Source organism: Sapajus apella, unplaced genomic scaffold (assembly GCF_009761245.1).
Source record: "Sapajus apella isolate SASKATOON/1434 unplaced genomic scaffold, GSC_monkey_1.0 scaffold38, whole genome shotgun sequence".
NCBI classification, from domain to species: Eukaryota; Metazoa; Chordata; class Mammalia; order Primates; family Cebidae; genus Sapajus; species Sapajus apella.
The window spans coordinates 8,334,338-8,350,330 of NW_022436978.1; the positions used below are offsets into that span (position 1 = coordinate 8,334,338).

The 15,993-nt window shown below is 40.3% G+C and overlaps 1 protein-coding gene across 3 annotated transcripts in view; it reads left to right on the top strand.

Moving 5' to 3' along the window:
- ATP13A4 (ATPase 13A4) overlaps positions 1 to 15,993 on the top strand; it is a 175,571-nt gene that overhangs the window by 61,418 nt on the left and 98,160 nt on the right. For 2 of the 3 annotated variants that reach the window (XM_032298227.1, XM_032298228.1), the window contains one exon: positions 8,144 to 8,317. In XM_032298227.1, the coding sequence (XP_032154118.1) occupies positions 8,144 to 8,317 (174 nt within the window). Of the gene's footprint in view, positions 1 to 4,469; positions 4,478 to 8,143; positions 8,318 to 15,993 lie in introns of all 3 variants that reach the window. The other variant, XM_032298229.1, reaches the window with a different exon arrangement.

Below are 15,993 nucleotides of genomic sequence, written 5' to 3' on the forward strand. Positions count from 1 at the left end.
TCAGCAAACTTGGTTTCCGACAGCCATAGCTAGAGTAGTGTACACATTTAGAATTTTAAAGTCCCAACCAAAGGTGTATTATCTAACCGTACACGAGTAGGTTAATTGTAACATTAGAGTCCACTGAGTTCCTGTAATGCAATAACCTGACATTTTGTCCTTAAATATATTGCATGTTTTGAGAGTTTATACCTTTGCTCAAGGCGAATTCCTCCACTTGGAGTGCCCCTTCCTACTCTCCTTTCCCAGCTCTCACAATTCTACCAATTCTCTCCAAGTCAATTGCAAATTATAATTCTTTTGGAAAGTTTTTCTATTAATTGTCTCAGTGGGAGACCTTCATCATTTGAAACTAATTTTTTCCCTTGTGCTTTTCATATGGCATTTAATACGTTCTGCCCTGAATTAGTTACTTTAAAATTCATCTCTTTTGTCAGCTCCTTGAGGGTGGAAGATTTATCTCTAGCAGACATACCTTACCCATTGTCTTAGACATAGTAGGCAATTTGTATTGAACACTGAAGCAAAGGCACTTTAAAGAGTTTATGCTGGAGGTGCAGCACAGAAGCGTTTTTGTGATCTTTGCCTTGGTTCTGGAGCCTGACACCTGGGCCCAGCGTTATTGTATTGTTTCCCATAGTAATCATGAGAAAGAAAGTGTGGTGAGAGAAACTGGGAGTCAGTGACCAGAGAGGTGACATTCCAAAGCTGGGAATAGAATTTGATTAAGTATCATTGCAACTATCTGCCGGCGATGGCCAGTTCCCTTCATTCCTAAGGATCCCCTCAAGGGCCACTCCTGTAACTACTAAATGGATGTAAACATTGTTAATGGAAAATGGGACTCAGCTGCATGCCAGTAGTCATTGCTGGAGATTTTACATATATATATATGTAAAATATATATACACACAAATATATATATGTATATATACACACACACACACAAATACATATATATATATATATATATATTTGCAAAGTGATGCACAGGATTGGAAAGTCAGCACAATTCACACCAAAGTAATTGTGAACACACATTTTGGTCTAGAGCAGGAGCCTGGACAGCAGATACATAACTAATTTGTCCCTTCCAGGGCAGGCCCTTGGTTTGGCTCTGTTGAAGGCAGAGAGTTTGTAAAACTCAGTCTTAACCTTTAACATCTTTTCAACTCTTGGAGACAGACTAGAAAGAGAAAGAAAAAGCAAAAATCCTAGCACTTATTCAAGAAACCTAGACTTAGAGATTAACGTGATGTAAGGCAAATGATGTGACTAGTTTAACATTTCATAATGTCCAAAGGCACAGTGCAGCATCTGAGAGCTGCTGTGTTTCCTCCTCTCTCCCCTCAGTGGGCTGATTTTATTTTTAGTGACCAAGAAGATAATATAGTTAAATTTGTTGGGCTAGAAACAAGGAGAGTAAGGGTTTATTAATTTCCCTTCTCTCCTTCTCTCACGCCCTTCATCCCTTTCTCCCTCCCTTTCCGACCATTACCTCCTTCCTGTCTCCTTCCCTTGAATATAGCCACTCATTTATGTATTTATTGATTCAGCAAATTTTTATTGAGTGCCCACCACCTGCAGATAATGTATGTGATGCTGGGTAAACAATGTTAGAAGAAAAAGCTTGAATTGATCCTACTATTCCATACTAGGTTGTAGGGGACAGAAAGGAGGAAACAGAAAATTAAGCAAAAAATACAAATTGAAAATTGTGAAAATTTTACAAAGGAATTATAAGGGGCACATAAGATTAGGGGCTTAATTATATAGGATGGCTAGCTGAGACCCCTCTGAAAAGAAAACATGTAGAGGAGACTTAAAGGATGACAAATATCAAGCCATGGGAAGACCATGAGGCGGGAAAGAGCTTGGTGAATTCACCAAAATGGAAAGAGTCCTCTTGGCTCATACAGAGTGATATGGAGGGAGAGTGGTTGAAGATGAAGTTGGAGAGGAAGGCAGGTGGTAGATCACGTGGGCAATCGGCTTTCTCTCTTAGCAGAGTTTCCTTATCTGTGAAATGATTTGTTGGGCTGCGTTGCAACTACTACCGACTTAGTTGGTCATTTAGTATTAAGTGTCAATCCTCTTTTACCATGGGTTTCAAAATCAAGATTTTTTAGTTCTTTGGGTGCTGAAGATGTCATCCTAGGCACTAGGACCCAGAGATCTGCCTAGGTTAGGTGGAAGGAAACTAAAATGCCTAAAGCAGGTTTTATCAATCATGGCACTATTTTGGGCCAGACAATTTTTTGTTGTTGTTGTAGAGGGTGGGGGTGGGGGAATGTCCTCTGCATTGTGGAGTGTTTAGCAGCATTCTGCCTCTACCCACCAGAGGCCAGAAGTAACTCACCCAATTGAGAATTGAGTGACCAAAAAATATTTCCAGACATTGCCAAATGTACCCTGGGAGACAAACTCACCCTTGGTTGAGAACCACTAGTTTACAGGGTGATGCTGTAGCTCCAATGCACAGGTCTGGCATGAGATGCGAGATGGAACCTAACATATATCCTCAGTGTTGGGGGAAAAGGTAAGCAAGGCAGGAAACAGAAAATAAGAGGGCAGCTGCTCATTTAGAGGGGCATCTGGTACTCGCTTTGGCTGGTTCTTTTTTCTTTTTTTTCCCCTAAGACTTGAGGTATTCACCATTAGATTGTCCGTAATCTTTAGTTCTTGACGCACTCATATTATTTGCCCATGTTGTGTTGCATTAATTTGGTTAGCTACTTAATTAGTTCTTTATAATAATGTGCTGAACCCATCACCACAAACAAAAACTAGGATTTTGACAACAATCTGCAGGGAACAGTGTGGCCTCTCATTCCTCTGCCTTTCCTCAACAGAGAAAGCCATTGTACATGCTCGTCATTCCCTTGCCAATGAATCTGTGTTCATCATTCCCTTGCTTTCCTTCCTATATAGTTTCCTTTCTTCTAGATATATCCCCCAAATAATTGAATTGTTAGTTGTTTTTAACCTTATAAAAAGATTATGATGCTGTTACAATCCTTTACACTGACTTTTTTTCACTTCCTATTCTATTACTAGGAGCATCATACTGATGTGTGTTGCTGGAGCTCATTCATTTCATTTGAAATCAAACGAATTCATTTGATTTCATTTAAACTTCATTGTGTGGACCCACCACAGTACATCTGACTCACTGGAGGGCATCTGTGTTATTTCCTGGGTGATTGTATACATGTCGTTTTTTGCTCTCCAACTGATTCTTGCAGTGCAAGAAGGTGGGGGCAATATTGCCACCATTTTAATATCTTTTAAGAAAAAGTAGAACTCAATAATTTTTATGTGAAAATAACTGGGGGACCCGCTTCAAGTTTCTAGAAATATTTAACAGGCGAATGAGAAACGAGTCTGCAGGCCATTCCTTCTGAGCCTCCACTTTAAGTTTTCTAGATGAGGTCATTCATGTTGAGAATTTTTCACCTGAATCTAGTAGTCAAGTTAACTTGAAGGAAACTTAGAAAAACTTCCTTTAGTACTAAAGAGTGGCAAAGAAGAAACTATACAGAGGAAGGAATTTTAATAGGTGTTCACGTTAGGCAAGCAGCAAGGTAAATCCATTTAAGTGTTCATTTAAAACAATTGGTTGTAGTGCCTGGAAATTACAGTGAAGCATTCACTTAACACCCCAAATTCAGAAATAAGGGAAAAGGGATTATCTTCAGGGAAGTAAACTTTTAAAAATGAAAACTTTAAAACCTTTCAATATTTTACAAAGCCTGTAGAGAAATGCAAAATTTTCTTAAAGAGACTAAATGGCTTCTAGGCCAACAAGATTTGACTGCAATTTGATTAAAGAAATTAATGTTTTTAATAAAGACATGTGCCAGTCAGGGTGGGAGATGGTCAAAGAAGACTCCAGAGCCTGTTTTAAGTTCTGTGCTTGCACAAGACTCTGCTAGCAGGTCAGCCATGACTGTGGAGATGGTGTCACTGGGGAGAGAATGCACTCTTCATAACAACCCCTGTATTTGGTTAGTGTGACAGCAGCATACATCTCACTCTCTTGTTATTCCTAGTCTCTGAGATCTGCTTAACTGTAATATTCCCTGTGACAGATGGTTCTGCTGGTAGTTTCTGGGACTGGAAAGCTGAGAGCCACTCTCAGGACTGGTAGGGCCCTAGGTGGTGACATTGCCCTATGACGCTTCTTTGGGGACAGACCGTTTTGCTACCATTGGTATCTCATCTGCATTTCCATGCACTTGTGTCTTCATATTTCTACATTCATTAAGTGCTTACCTGGTGTCAGGCCCTAAGTTCAAGTACTGAGGGTAAGCTCTGGGAGACAAGGCCTGATTCAATCTCATGAAACCTCTAGAGCAGGACCTTTTCCAGGCCCTGGGATCCTCCCTAAATATCTGTGAAGATGTTTGTGTGTTAAGTATGTATTTCTTTGGGGAGAAGGTCTACAGATACTGAGAAGGTTCTGTTAGTTGAGATGGTTTAAAGCATTGCTCTGAGGAGCAGAATTTGGCTCCTTGAGCATAGAAACTCTACAAGTAAAGAAGGCCTGGGCACCTGGAAGCCAAAGGTTAAGCCCTTAGAGATGCAATGGACCTGGATGCCCATGGACAGAGGAAGAAGAATATGTGGGTAGGGAAGGGATACAGAAAGGGACAGTGTGCTATTCCATAATGCACATAGCCTGCCATGGTAGCCTGCCATGAGCTTAATTATTATTTGTGTAATAATCTGTTGACATTTTCCCTACAGTTTTTTTTTTTTTTTTTTTTAAAGCTAACTGATCTGTCTTTGTGGGAGGTAAGAGTGGGTGGAGGGCAGGGTAGCAAGGACAGTTCCCTCCAGCATACTCAGGGACATAGAAAGCACTCCATATATGTAGGACGTGAATTGCTGTGGGATGATAATAACAGCACTATGCTGATTTTTGCAATTTTAAACCCAATATCCGTTAATAGTCCCTTGCAATGCAATTCGCTTCAACTTCTTAGTACAGTTCAACTCGCCGTGATAAGCAATAGTTAAACGCAGCTTGTTGACATTATTTCATCCTTTCTACAGAAACTTTAGCAATGTGTTATGGTCACGAACAATTAAGTGGTGGTGTGTTGGCCACCAGACTGAGAGCAGGGAGCTCTTGGAGCGACACTCCAGTATAACTAAGGAGGGTTCCCTTGGCTTGCTTGGGAATCCAGCTGATTTTTGCAGTGTGAGAATGCGAGGACAATATTGTCAGATTTCTAGTTTCTTTTAAGAAAAAAGTATAAATCATAATTTTCATGTGAAAATAACTGGGGATCAATTTAAAGTCTTAAGAAATCCTTAATAAGTAAAGAAGAAAACAGGCTTTAGGTCATTCCTTTTGAGCCTCCTGTTTAAGATTTCTAGATTAGGCCATTCACGTTGAGAATTTTTTACCTGAATCTAGAAGTCAAATTAACTTGGAAGAAACTTAGAGAAACGTCCTTTAGTACTAAAGAGTGGCAAAGAAGAAACTGTACAGAGGCAAGAATTTTAATAGGTGCCTGGGTTGGGTGAGCAGCGAGGTAAATCCATTGAAATGCATTCTAAAACAATTGGTTGTAGTGCCTGGAAATTACAGTGAAGCATTCTCTTCACACTCATCTGCTTCTGCTGTCCCAGTGTTATTATTAGTAGCACCCCATTGAGGTGAGAATTTTATATGGTTATCTCTCTATGTAAACCTTTATTGATCTAACCTTCTTTAATCTTAAGCTGTTTGTGTGTCTCTCTTCTCCACTAAACTAATGAGCTCCTTGAGACCAGAGATACAGTCTCATTTATCTAGCACATGCCTGCCATTTTGTGGACATGTAAGAAACATGTGTTAAGTAGAACTGAAATAAAAGAGTAAAGAAGCGCCTTGGAGTAGAAATAGCCAGCCCACATTATCTTCCATGTGCTGCAGAGGTCTAGACTGGAGACCCGGTTTTGAGTTAGTTATGAGCTTTGTTGGCTTGGGAAACAAATTTTATCTTTTTCAACTAAATGGGAGAATATGTATCACGTGCTTAGTGAAAGGCTTTTAAGTGCCCAATAAATGTTAGCTGCTAGCACTGTCATCAATAATTAGTTGTTAATAATCACTATTATTACTATTAAAGATAATATAGTAACTTTATAGTTTTCGAAATGGAGAATTAAGATAATTTCTGTTTGCTTTATCTTGATAATGAACACAAAGACACTTCAGAAACTATATAGAGAACTCTCACTGCACAGCCCATAAAATAATGCATAGTAACAGAGGTTTTTGTCATAGAACAGAGTAACTCAAGCATATTTACTTTACATTACATGGGGGCTCAACTGACTGGCAATATAAGGAAACTTTTAAATATAATATTTTAAAAGGGTGAAAAATGGCTGGGTTGGAGGGTAGAAATTGACCTATGCCAAAGTATTGAAACACAGAAAAAGCACATGGGAAAGAATGGTAGCTGGACTCAGGACAAGTAGGGAGATTAAGATTGGGGTACTGCTGAGTGTGGGAGTAAGACAGCGTTGCTCCCAGTGTGATGAGGGGACAGAGCCATAGCTTGAGCTTGGAGCAGAAGGGTATTCATATCAGAACATGCATTCTACTTTGCAAAATTAGTTCAGAGCTTGTATTTCTAAGTTAACGAGAACATTTTATCGAAGTCATGTCAAAAGTGGACAATGCCTAAGAAAGCCATTCAGCACCTGTACGTGTTGGAAGGAACCTAATGTTTACACACAAAAGCAGCCTTCAGCCAAGCATCACAGAACCTTTCCTGGCAATGTAATCTTTACCAGGTGAAATAGAGAAGTTGATAGATTTAAAGTTTTATGTTCCAGCTCCCTTGTTATCCTAAGAGACAATTCTAGCAAGAGCAGAACTGTTGACACTAGGAACTCTTGTACCTAACTGCCAATAAACTGGGGGATAGAATTTCAGGTCTATTGCAGGGATGTGATCAAGTAATAGCAGCAACAGCCGTAGTAAATGCTTACATAAGATAGCAGCCCTGTTACATGGATACAGTTACTATCCCATTTTGTGGAACACAAACTGAGGAATAAAGAGGTTGAATAACTTACTGAAAATCACACACCTAGTAAGTGGCAGAGCTAGTCTCTGAACCCAAAGAGTCTTGGTTCACAGAATGTGCTTTTAACCAGGACACTCTAGTACCTCTCAATTTTAGCCCTCATAACCAGTATAAAGTGTACCCATGGGATACACTTCATGGGATAAAGCTGTGGGACTAAGACCATAAACTTCAGGGGTGGTTTTCTGTTCTATCTCAGGACTTCCTTGGAAGGAAGACATTTGTCCAGATTATACACGCATTAGAAGCGAGATTCTTATCTTGTCTAGTTTATATCGTCTGGGGTCTAATTATATCCTCTCATAATGCATCAGTGCCCAGTAGAATGAGTTGAAGTAAACCAGATAGTCTCTATGGTGTTTTCCCCTAGACATAAAATGCTTTTTGTTACTGAATGAGGAAGGAATGTGGGAAGGCACAACTCTACCCAAACTCCCAAGGGCAAGTTGGCATTTACTTGTCAATCCTCTTATGGTCAAATACTTTCACCCAATCCTTGACTCAGAACTCAAGGCCTGGTTCTTTTCTCTTCCTCTCCTGTGACTGCCAGTCCCAGCCAAGGGAATCTCTTGGTACTGCCATTGGCTAGCAGGCTGACAGACCTGGGTTGGAATCTTAGTAGTGGAACATTCTAGCTGTGTGGCTTTGGGCAAGTCGTCTCATTCTACCCCTCTAAGCTCAGTCCCACCATATATGAAATGAGGATGATTATCTCACTTCAGTGAAAATATAGAGATAGGGATGATTGGGAGAATTAAACAAGACAACATGTCTAAACACTTAGCATAGTGCTTGGCACAGTGTAGTTGGGTGCTCAAATTACAGAAACTTAAGTTCTAGTTAGACTGTGACTTCCTTGCTTCCTGGAATCATGTCTTATATTTCTTTGTCAAGAATCCTTCTTTACTCTCTCCATCCTTCACCCTGCCCTCTCCTCACCCTCCTCAACTCCTTCATTCTCTGCCCCCATTTCCATCACTAACATCAGTATTTGCTCATTGATTGTTTATTGTGCTTAACCAATATTTGGGGTCGTTTTGATTCTGTCCCAGGAAATATTTGGCTATCGGACTCAAGGCTGCCGGAAAACTCTCTGCCTTGCCGGATCCATCTTCTCATTTGGAATCCTCCCCCTCGTGTTTTACTGGAGACCAGCGTGGCACGTATGGGCACATTGTATCCCATGTTCTTTGCATGAAGCAGACACTGTGTTGCTGAGGACAACAGTAAGTGTGTACCTGGTTATGTAGCTGGTGCCCCCCTTTTTTTCTGGACAATGTATTATGGGATGGCTGGGGGGAGATGTGCACAAGACAGGTAGCAGGTGGAGGCTCTAGTCTCAGGTTCCATCACAGCCTTGCATGTAGCAGGAATTCAATAATTTGTGTATGTTCTTTTCAGGGACATGGATGGATCTGAGGCCGTTATCCTTAGCAAACTAATGCAGGAACAGAAAATCAAATACTGTGTGTTGTCACTTATAAGTGGGAGCTAAATGATAGCTCATGGACACATAGAAGGGAACAACACACATCTGTCAGAAGATGGAGGGTGGGAGGAGGGAGAGGATCTGGAAAAACAATTAATGGGTACTAAGCTTAATACATGGGTGACAAAATAATCTGTACAACAAACTCCCATGAAGCAAGTTTACCTATATTAAAAAAACCTGCACATGTACCCCTGACCTTAAAATAAAGGTTAAATTAAAAAGTTGTGGATGGTGAGGTTTAAGAAGAGCTATTTCACAAGATATTTCTTTTAAAGTTGTGAGTTTTGTGAATGCTAGAGCGGGGAACAACCATGTTAATAGCTAAAAATAATAGGTGATGTGAAGTAGTCAAGTCAGGCTTTAGGCTACTAAGTTCACACTCAACCTTCCTCTCGAATCCTAATATATCCTACTCCCTGCACTGGAGTGACTCCAGAGGAAAAGAAGGCGAGGGGTGGGGAGCATTCCTCTGAGGAGGATGCTCTTTTTCCCAGCTTATTGATGGGTGCGTGTTGCATTCTGCATATACGCTAAGGTAAACAATGCAGCCATCTTGCCCTTGAGGTCATTGCCTCTTTCTGTTAATACAAGACCCTGGCTTTGGGTGAGTTTCCCTGTGTTTGCTTCCATACCAATTCCTCCCAGCGCTCATAGGACTTAGACAATGTGCATCATTCCTGCAGGACTGTCAACTTCTCAAAGGAAGTGACCATTTCTGGCTTGTTGATTGCTGCACCCCCAGTTTGTAGCGTCAATCACATTGGCCTCCTCACATGGGGCACCAGCTGTGGTATTGATCACATCGTGGTCACCACCTGAGACACTGATTACTACTTGCAGAGGTCTGTAAAGTAGTAATGACTCAGCAATGGATGAATAAAATACTCACGCACACAATGCAGTCAATCGGGTGGATTAGGGAGGTCGTTAGCTGCTCTTAGAGGGTGATTGCAGCTAACTCACCTCTACTCCTTGTTCTTCTTCGCATTTATTCAGTATAGATTTAATAACAGAGGTTCTAAGTCAACACACTTGCGGATAATTAGCATCGTTAAAAGAGTGGTTTTACGAATGATAAAAGGTTTTGGTTCCCAGGCCTAGAACAAATGCTTGTTCTAAGTCCCATGAGTCCTAGCTCCTAGTCAAGGGCTTTTCCATTGAACTGTATTTAAACCAGGGTTCCCCAACTTCAATTGGCATCAGAATAATCTAGAGAGACTTATCAGAACAGCTTGCTAGGTCCCACTCCCAGAAATTCTAGTTTATTAGATTTGGGGATTGGGACTCAAGAATTTGCATTTTAGCAGGTTCTCAAGTGATGCTAAAGATTCTTGTAAGGGGCCACACTTGGAGAAAAGCTGCCGTAACTAGTTTTCACTTCCATTTGTGAGCTCACTTGTTCACTTGGTCCTTAGGAGAGAAATAGAGACCTAGACATTTGATTTACAGCTCAGACGGTGTATATTTATAATCTGAGGGAGAAGAATCCAGATTTAGCAAGGCGTTATGAGTGGCCCTCTCACACATAGCCTGATTGCCTTTTGAGGGCAGGGGTAAAATTTGCTTTCTGAGGCTCAGAGCAGGGGGATGAGTATCTGTGGAAGACTCTATCTTGGGTCCTTTTATAGCTCAGCCCCTCCACGTGAACTTAAGAATCTATCAGATTTTTATTTTCTGGCATGAAGCTAATTTAACTGTACTCTACAAGTACCCCCATACATCCTCAACTAGTTCTTGGAGGGTAATGCTTTTGTTGCGGTAGAAACAGAACCATGTTCTGCCTTTCAGAGTGCATCAGCAATCTCTTCAGATCTGAGATGATCTGGTCAGCTGAGCTGTGCTCTCTGAGTTGCTGGCAGAGTCATGGCACAGACAAGAATAAGAGGAAATGGAAAAGGAAGGGAGGAAAATAGGTAAGAGGAAAATGAAGAGGGAGAAAAGAGAAAAAAATCCACTAAGAGCGAATAACAAAAAGAGTGTTACTAAATGAGGACATGATGTGTTTGGGGATTTGGAGCCAAAGTTTTGATTTCTTGTCCTAGCACTTCAGGCTTGTTACATAACTTCTCAGGATCTCAATTTCACCACTTGTAAAACAGGGCTAGTGTGAGAACAAAGTGCGATTGTGTACCTAAAAGGCATCTGCAAACTGTAAAATGTATTATCAAAGACTACTTTGTGTGTGTGTGTGTGTGTGTGTGTGTGTATGCGTGTGCTCAAGCCATTCTATAAGTGTTCTATGCAAAAGAGCTTGCTATGTACAAGGTGCTCCCATGTCTCATGGTTTCGCTTATCTGGATGATGTACCTTTTCCTAATTACCCATGAGCCTGGCATTCCTTTTTGGGACAACAGACCTGGGGAAAGGTTTTCTTTTAACTGGGAATCTCCAGCTCTCAACCATACTCAGCCAGGTGATCTCTCCTAGTTGCATGTAGCTAGCTTTGCAACTGGACATATACTGGAAAGACTCAGAAAAGCTTTGGTGCCCCTGGGAGCTGCATTCCATCATCCTGCCTCTTCCTTTGCATCTTTGACAGTCTATCAAGCCCCTGCAGAATTTCACTGCCCCTCCACAGCTAATCAGAGCAGTCTAAGCTAGCTTCAATCTTGCCTTTTCCATCTTGATTTCAACTTTAATTTTTAATTACCTGCTCTTGTGTGTCATTTTAAATAGATTTGCCATGCCAGAGACTCTCCAAATAAATGAGGTTCTAAATTAGTCTTTATGATGTAATTAGAGAAGAACTCAATTATTTCAAACATTCTTCCTATCTGAGACTTAGATAAAAATAAGCTTTGGGCACCAATAGTTTAAAAGTTTGCTGCTAGTTATTTGCATTAAAATGACACCTTAAAAAAGATTTTATTTGAATTATATTACAATGGCTGGACTATAATGACTTCCCATTAAGGAGGACTGGATGATTCCTACCTGAAAATGTGTTGTATATCTGTTCTTCATGTTATTAAAAAATCAGTGCTTGCAATTTATCGTCAGTCTCAAGCTGGTAAGATTACAGATCATTATCACAGATACTGATTAGGCAGTCATTTCTTGACATTAAAAAAAAAAAAAGACTGTGATGTACTGACTAAAAGTCTTCAGTACACAGTTTATTTTCAGTTCTTCTCCTAATAGGTACTCTGAGAGATTTTTTCATAAGATAAAAGTATTAGGTTTTTATTTTATACTTTTCAAGTGGCATTCTGTTCATTATTCATCTACTCCTGAATTTTAACCAATATCAGTAGCAATGCCACATTTCTATGCAAACAACATGATTTATATTCGTTGTTTTGAATTCAGATGCTCCTGATGATTTTCCTAGCTTCCGTCTTTATTGTAATTACAAACACATTTTTCTCTTCATTGTCATTGTAGGTTACATGTTGTCAAAGACCCATGATGTGCAGAGGAGAACTTGGAGATGATTAGCAATGTGGCCTGACTCAAGGCACTTCAGTTTGATATTTTAATGGGGAGCATTTTCGCTTCAGTTTCAATTAAAGATGTCAGGGCTAGGAGGGTTAGTTCAAAAACTTAGAAACTCTATAAATCAACCATGCAAATGGCATCTTAAAGTCTGCCAGTCCACCAGTATTCTTGTCAGGCGGTGGCATCTGTGTTCACAGGGTCCCTTACCTCCTCTCTTCCCCGCTCCTCCTCTGTCCCTTAGTCTGTCACAGCCCATGCTTCCCACACCAGGACCACTTTCCACTGGAACGAGACACTATTTTGTGCATGCTTTTACCCATAAAGTTTCTTCTGATAATTCCTTCTCCCCTACATTCATGCATGCATTCATTCACTTATGTTTTCATCCAGTTAGTATTTACTGCCCACCAACCATGCACCAGACACTGGTATAGGCACTGGGACTATAACTAGGAACAAAACAGATGGAAATCCTTGTCCTTACAGAGCGATCTTCTAGTGGGGAGTCAACACACACATGCTTTCTCTTTCTCAAGTAAATGTAGAAAGTAGGTGTTGTCTCTACTTATTAAAGTCTCCTCATTCCTCAGCCACATATCACCTTCCCTATTAAGTCTTCGTTGATTCATTCTTTGCCCCAGTTCAGAAGGGAGGGAGTTAATCACCTGTCCTGCATTAGCTCTGTGTTTTCATTTGTGACTGCTGTAGTGCTTTTTACCTTATATCAAAATATTATTCGCTTTACAGTTTATAACGCAGTATGTCATTGATTATTTAATTAATTCTCATAACAGCCCTGGAAAATGGGCATTATCATCTCCATTTTACAGATGAGGATACAGAGAGACCGAGTGACTTTACAGCCCAGTCCGTGTCAAAGCCAGGATTTCCTTCCTTCTGACTCTTTTTCATACATTTGATGAGCACAGGTGGTATGCCAACCAACAATGCTAGCTCAGGGGCAAGTGTATGAGTGCGTGTGATTAATAAAACCAGGGTTATTGACCTCATGGAGTTAATCAGATCACTACACAACAAATGTAAAAATTCACCTCTTAAAAGTACTCCTTATGAAAGGTTCTTGGTTATGGTAGGATTATATTATAGAGATTTGACCAAGTCAAAACAGTCAGGGAAGGCTTTCTGAGCACCAAAGGATAAGAGTTCAAAGGTGATGGTGGCTGCTGGGGGCAGGCACATGGAGAGTGATGCAGGTGGGAGGGAATATGGGGGCAAAGAACCGAAACCTAAGTCTTTCTCTAAGTCCTGAGTCTTTTTTTTTTTTTTTCTGACTATGCTGCATTCTTTTTTATAGTTTTTGATCCTTAAATTATAAGCTTTCTATTCCTGGAAATTTTCAGCTTTTTTTCCCCCCAGACACTTTAGAGTATAAACTTTTTGAAGACAGTGATTGTGGTTTACATTTTATCCCCCATGGCACCTAGCACATGGCCGCAGCAGGGCTTAATTAATTTAATTAAATTTAATACTTTGAATTAAGTTGGATCTGCAATAAATAGTCTCACTGTTTTAGCCAGAATTGTATTTCAAGGATACTAAAGTAGAATGTCACGGTTGAGAAAGATAATACAGGATTATGTTTCAGGTACACATTCCCACTTCTGAATCCTGCTCTTCTACCCACTCCCCCACCTGGCCCCATTTCAACCTGGTTTTTCATTAGACATCTCACCAGAAATCTCTGAGATTCTGTGAGCTGGCCTCTGAGAAATGACTCAGTGTTAGATAAATCATTTTGAGGCTATTTTCCTTTATAATACAGGGCCCCGTATATTATGATTTAACAATTTGCAGAGTATTTACATATAGTTGTCTCATTTGGTCCTTGCCAGTAGAGATTATTTTTCTCCCATTTTACAGATGAGGCATAGAGAAGTTAAACAAAATGCTCAGGGTCTCATAGCCGTAAGATGAGAGTTGAGCTGGAGTTGTAGCTAAAGATCTAATTACTCTCTGTCCAGAGACCAGATTCTACAGACGCAGCATTGTGAAGTGGTTTAAGAATAAACTCTAGATTCTGAGTACCTGGATTTGATTTCCAGCACTGCTCTTGACCTTGGGCAGTGTATTTGTCTGGTAGGCTTCGATAGCAGAATACCACAAACTGGCTTGCTCAAACAATAGACGTTTATTGTTTTATAGTTCTGGGAGCTGAAAGTCCAAGATCTAGGGCCAGCAGAGTTGGTTTCTGGGGAGGCTTGAAGATGGCTGTCTTCTTACTGTGTGTTTACAGAGTCTTTTCTCTGTGTTTTTGCATTCCTGGTGTCTCTTCATCTTATATGGACTTCACGACCTAATTCAACATTAATTACCCTTTTTGTTGTTGTTGTTGTTGTCGTTGTTGTTTTTTGAGGCAGAGTCTTGCTCTGTTGCCCAGGCTGGAGTGCAGTGATGCGATCTCAGCTCACTGCAACTCCTGCCTCCTGGGTTCAAGTGATTTTCCTGCCTCAGCCTCCTGAGTAGCTGGGATTACAGACATGTACCACCACACCCCACTAATTTTTGTATTTTTAGTAGTGACAGGGTTTCACCATGTCAGCCAGGCTGGTCTCAAACTCCTGACCTTGGGATCCACCTGCCTCGGCCTCCCGAAGTGCTGGGATTACAGGTGTGAGCCACCGCACCTGGCCATTAATTACCTTCTTAAATGCTTTATCTCCAAATGTATAGGAAGTTAGGGCTTCAACATGTGAATTTTGAGGGAACACAATTCAGTTCGTAACAGGCAGGTTATTTAACCTCTTTTTGCCTCCATTCTTTTTTTCTGTAAAGTGGGGATAATGATACCTATATCCTTGTGAGGACTAAAGATGTGATAGATATAAAGTTCTTAAGTGACGACTGTGCTTGGTAGGTAGGCATTCCATGGGCATTGGTCAACTTTTTACTATACACTACATCTCAAGAAGTTTCAGACAATGAACCAGCTAATCCACTGCTCCATTTCCCTTCAGAAGACAACTGCAAAAATGAAGAAGCCCCAAATCCCAATCTCTCCAAAAATGTATGCTGAGTTTTCTAGGTTTCCTTGTTTTGTGTACAAACATCAACATAGCCTTTGCTTTGTTGACAATCTCATTGCATTGTCCTTCTCTCCTCCCTTTTTTTGGACAGCTATACTGAGGTAATAATTATTGTGGGAATTTCTTCAAAACTTAGAACTTTATGTATCTTATAAGTAAATCCTATATCCTAGCCAATGTCAACTTTTTTTTTAGCTAAACAACACTGGGAATATGAGGTCAGGTTGTTAAGAGCATCAATGAGTCTGGCTAAGAGAGGGAAGGAGAAAGAAAGGAATGATACATATAAAAATAAAATAATTTTTCCAAAGTTATGGGTCTGTAAAGGCAGTGCAGTGTTTTAGAATAACCTGAGAAATTTAAGTTATTATTACATTATCCATAATCCTCTAGATATTTCACCTTAGGTAGAGTTCAACCTTTCAGCATTGCAATGCATCCGTCTTCAAGAGAAAAGTACTCAGTTTCTAATGTCTCATTGGAACTTTGAAATGGGTTCTTTTTAAGGAGAACTCAGAACTACATTTTTTATGTAGTGAACTATGCAAGAGAAATCACAGAATTGGCCTGAACTTGAAGTGACCATTATATTGCTTTTAAATTTCAAGGGATGAAGTTCTTATGGCAAAAGGGTAAAATTAGGTAAGCAAGATGTGTTAATCTGTTCTCACCCTGCTAATAAAGACATATCTGAGACTGGGTAATTTATAAAGGAAAGAGGTTTAATTTACTCACAGTTCAGCATAGCCGGGGGAAGGGGGTGCCGGAAACTTACAATCGTGGTGGAAAGGAAAGCAAACATGTAATTCTTCACATGGCAGCAGCAAGAAGAAGTGCCAAGCAAGAAGGTGAAAGCCTCTTATAAAACCATCAGATCTTGTGATAACTCACTCACTATCATGAGAACAACATGAGTGTAACTGCCCCC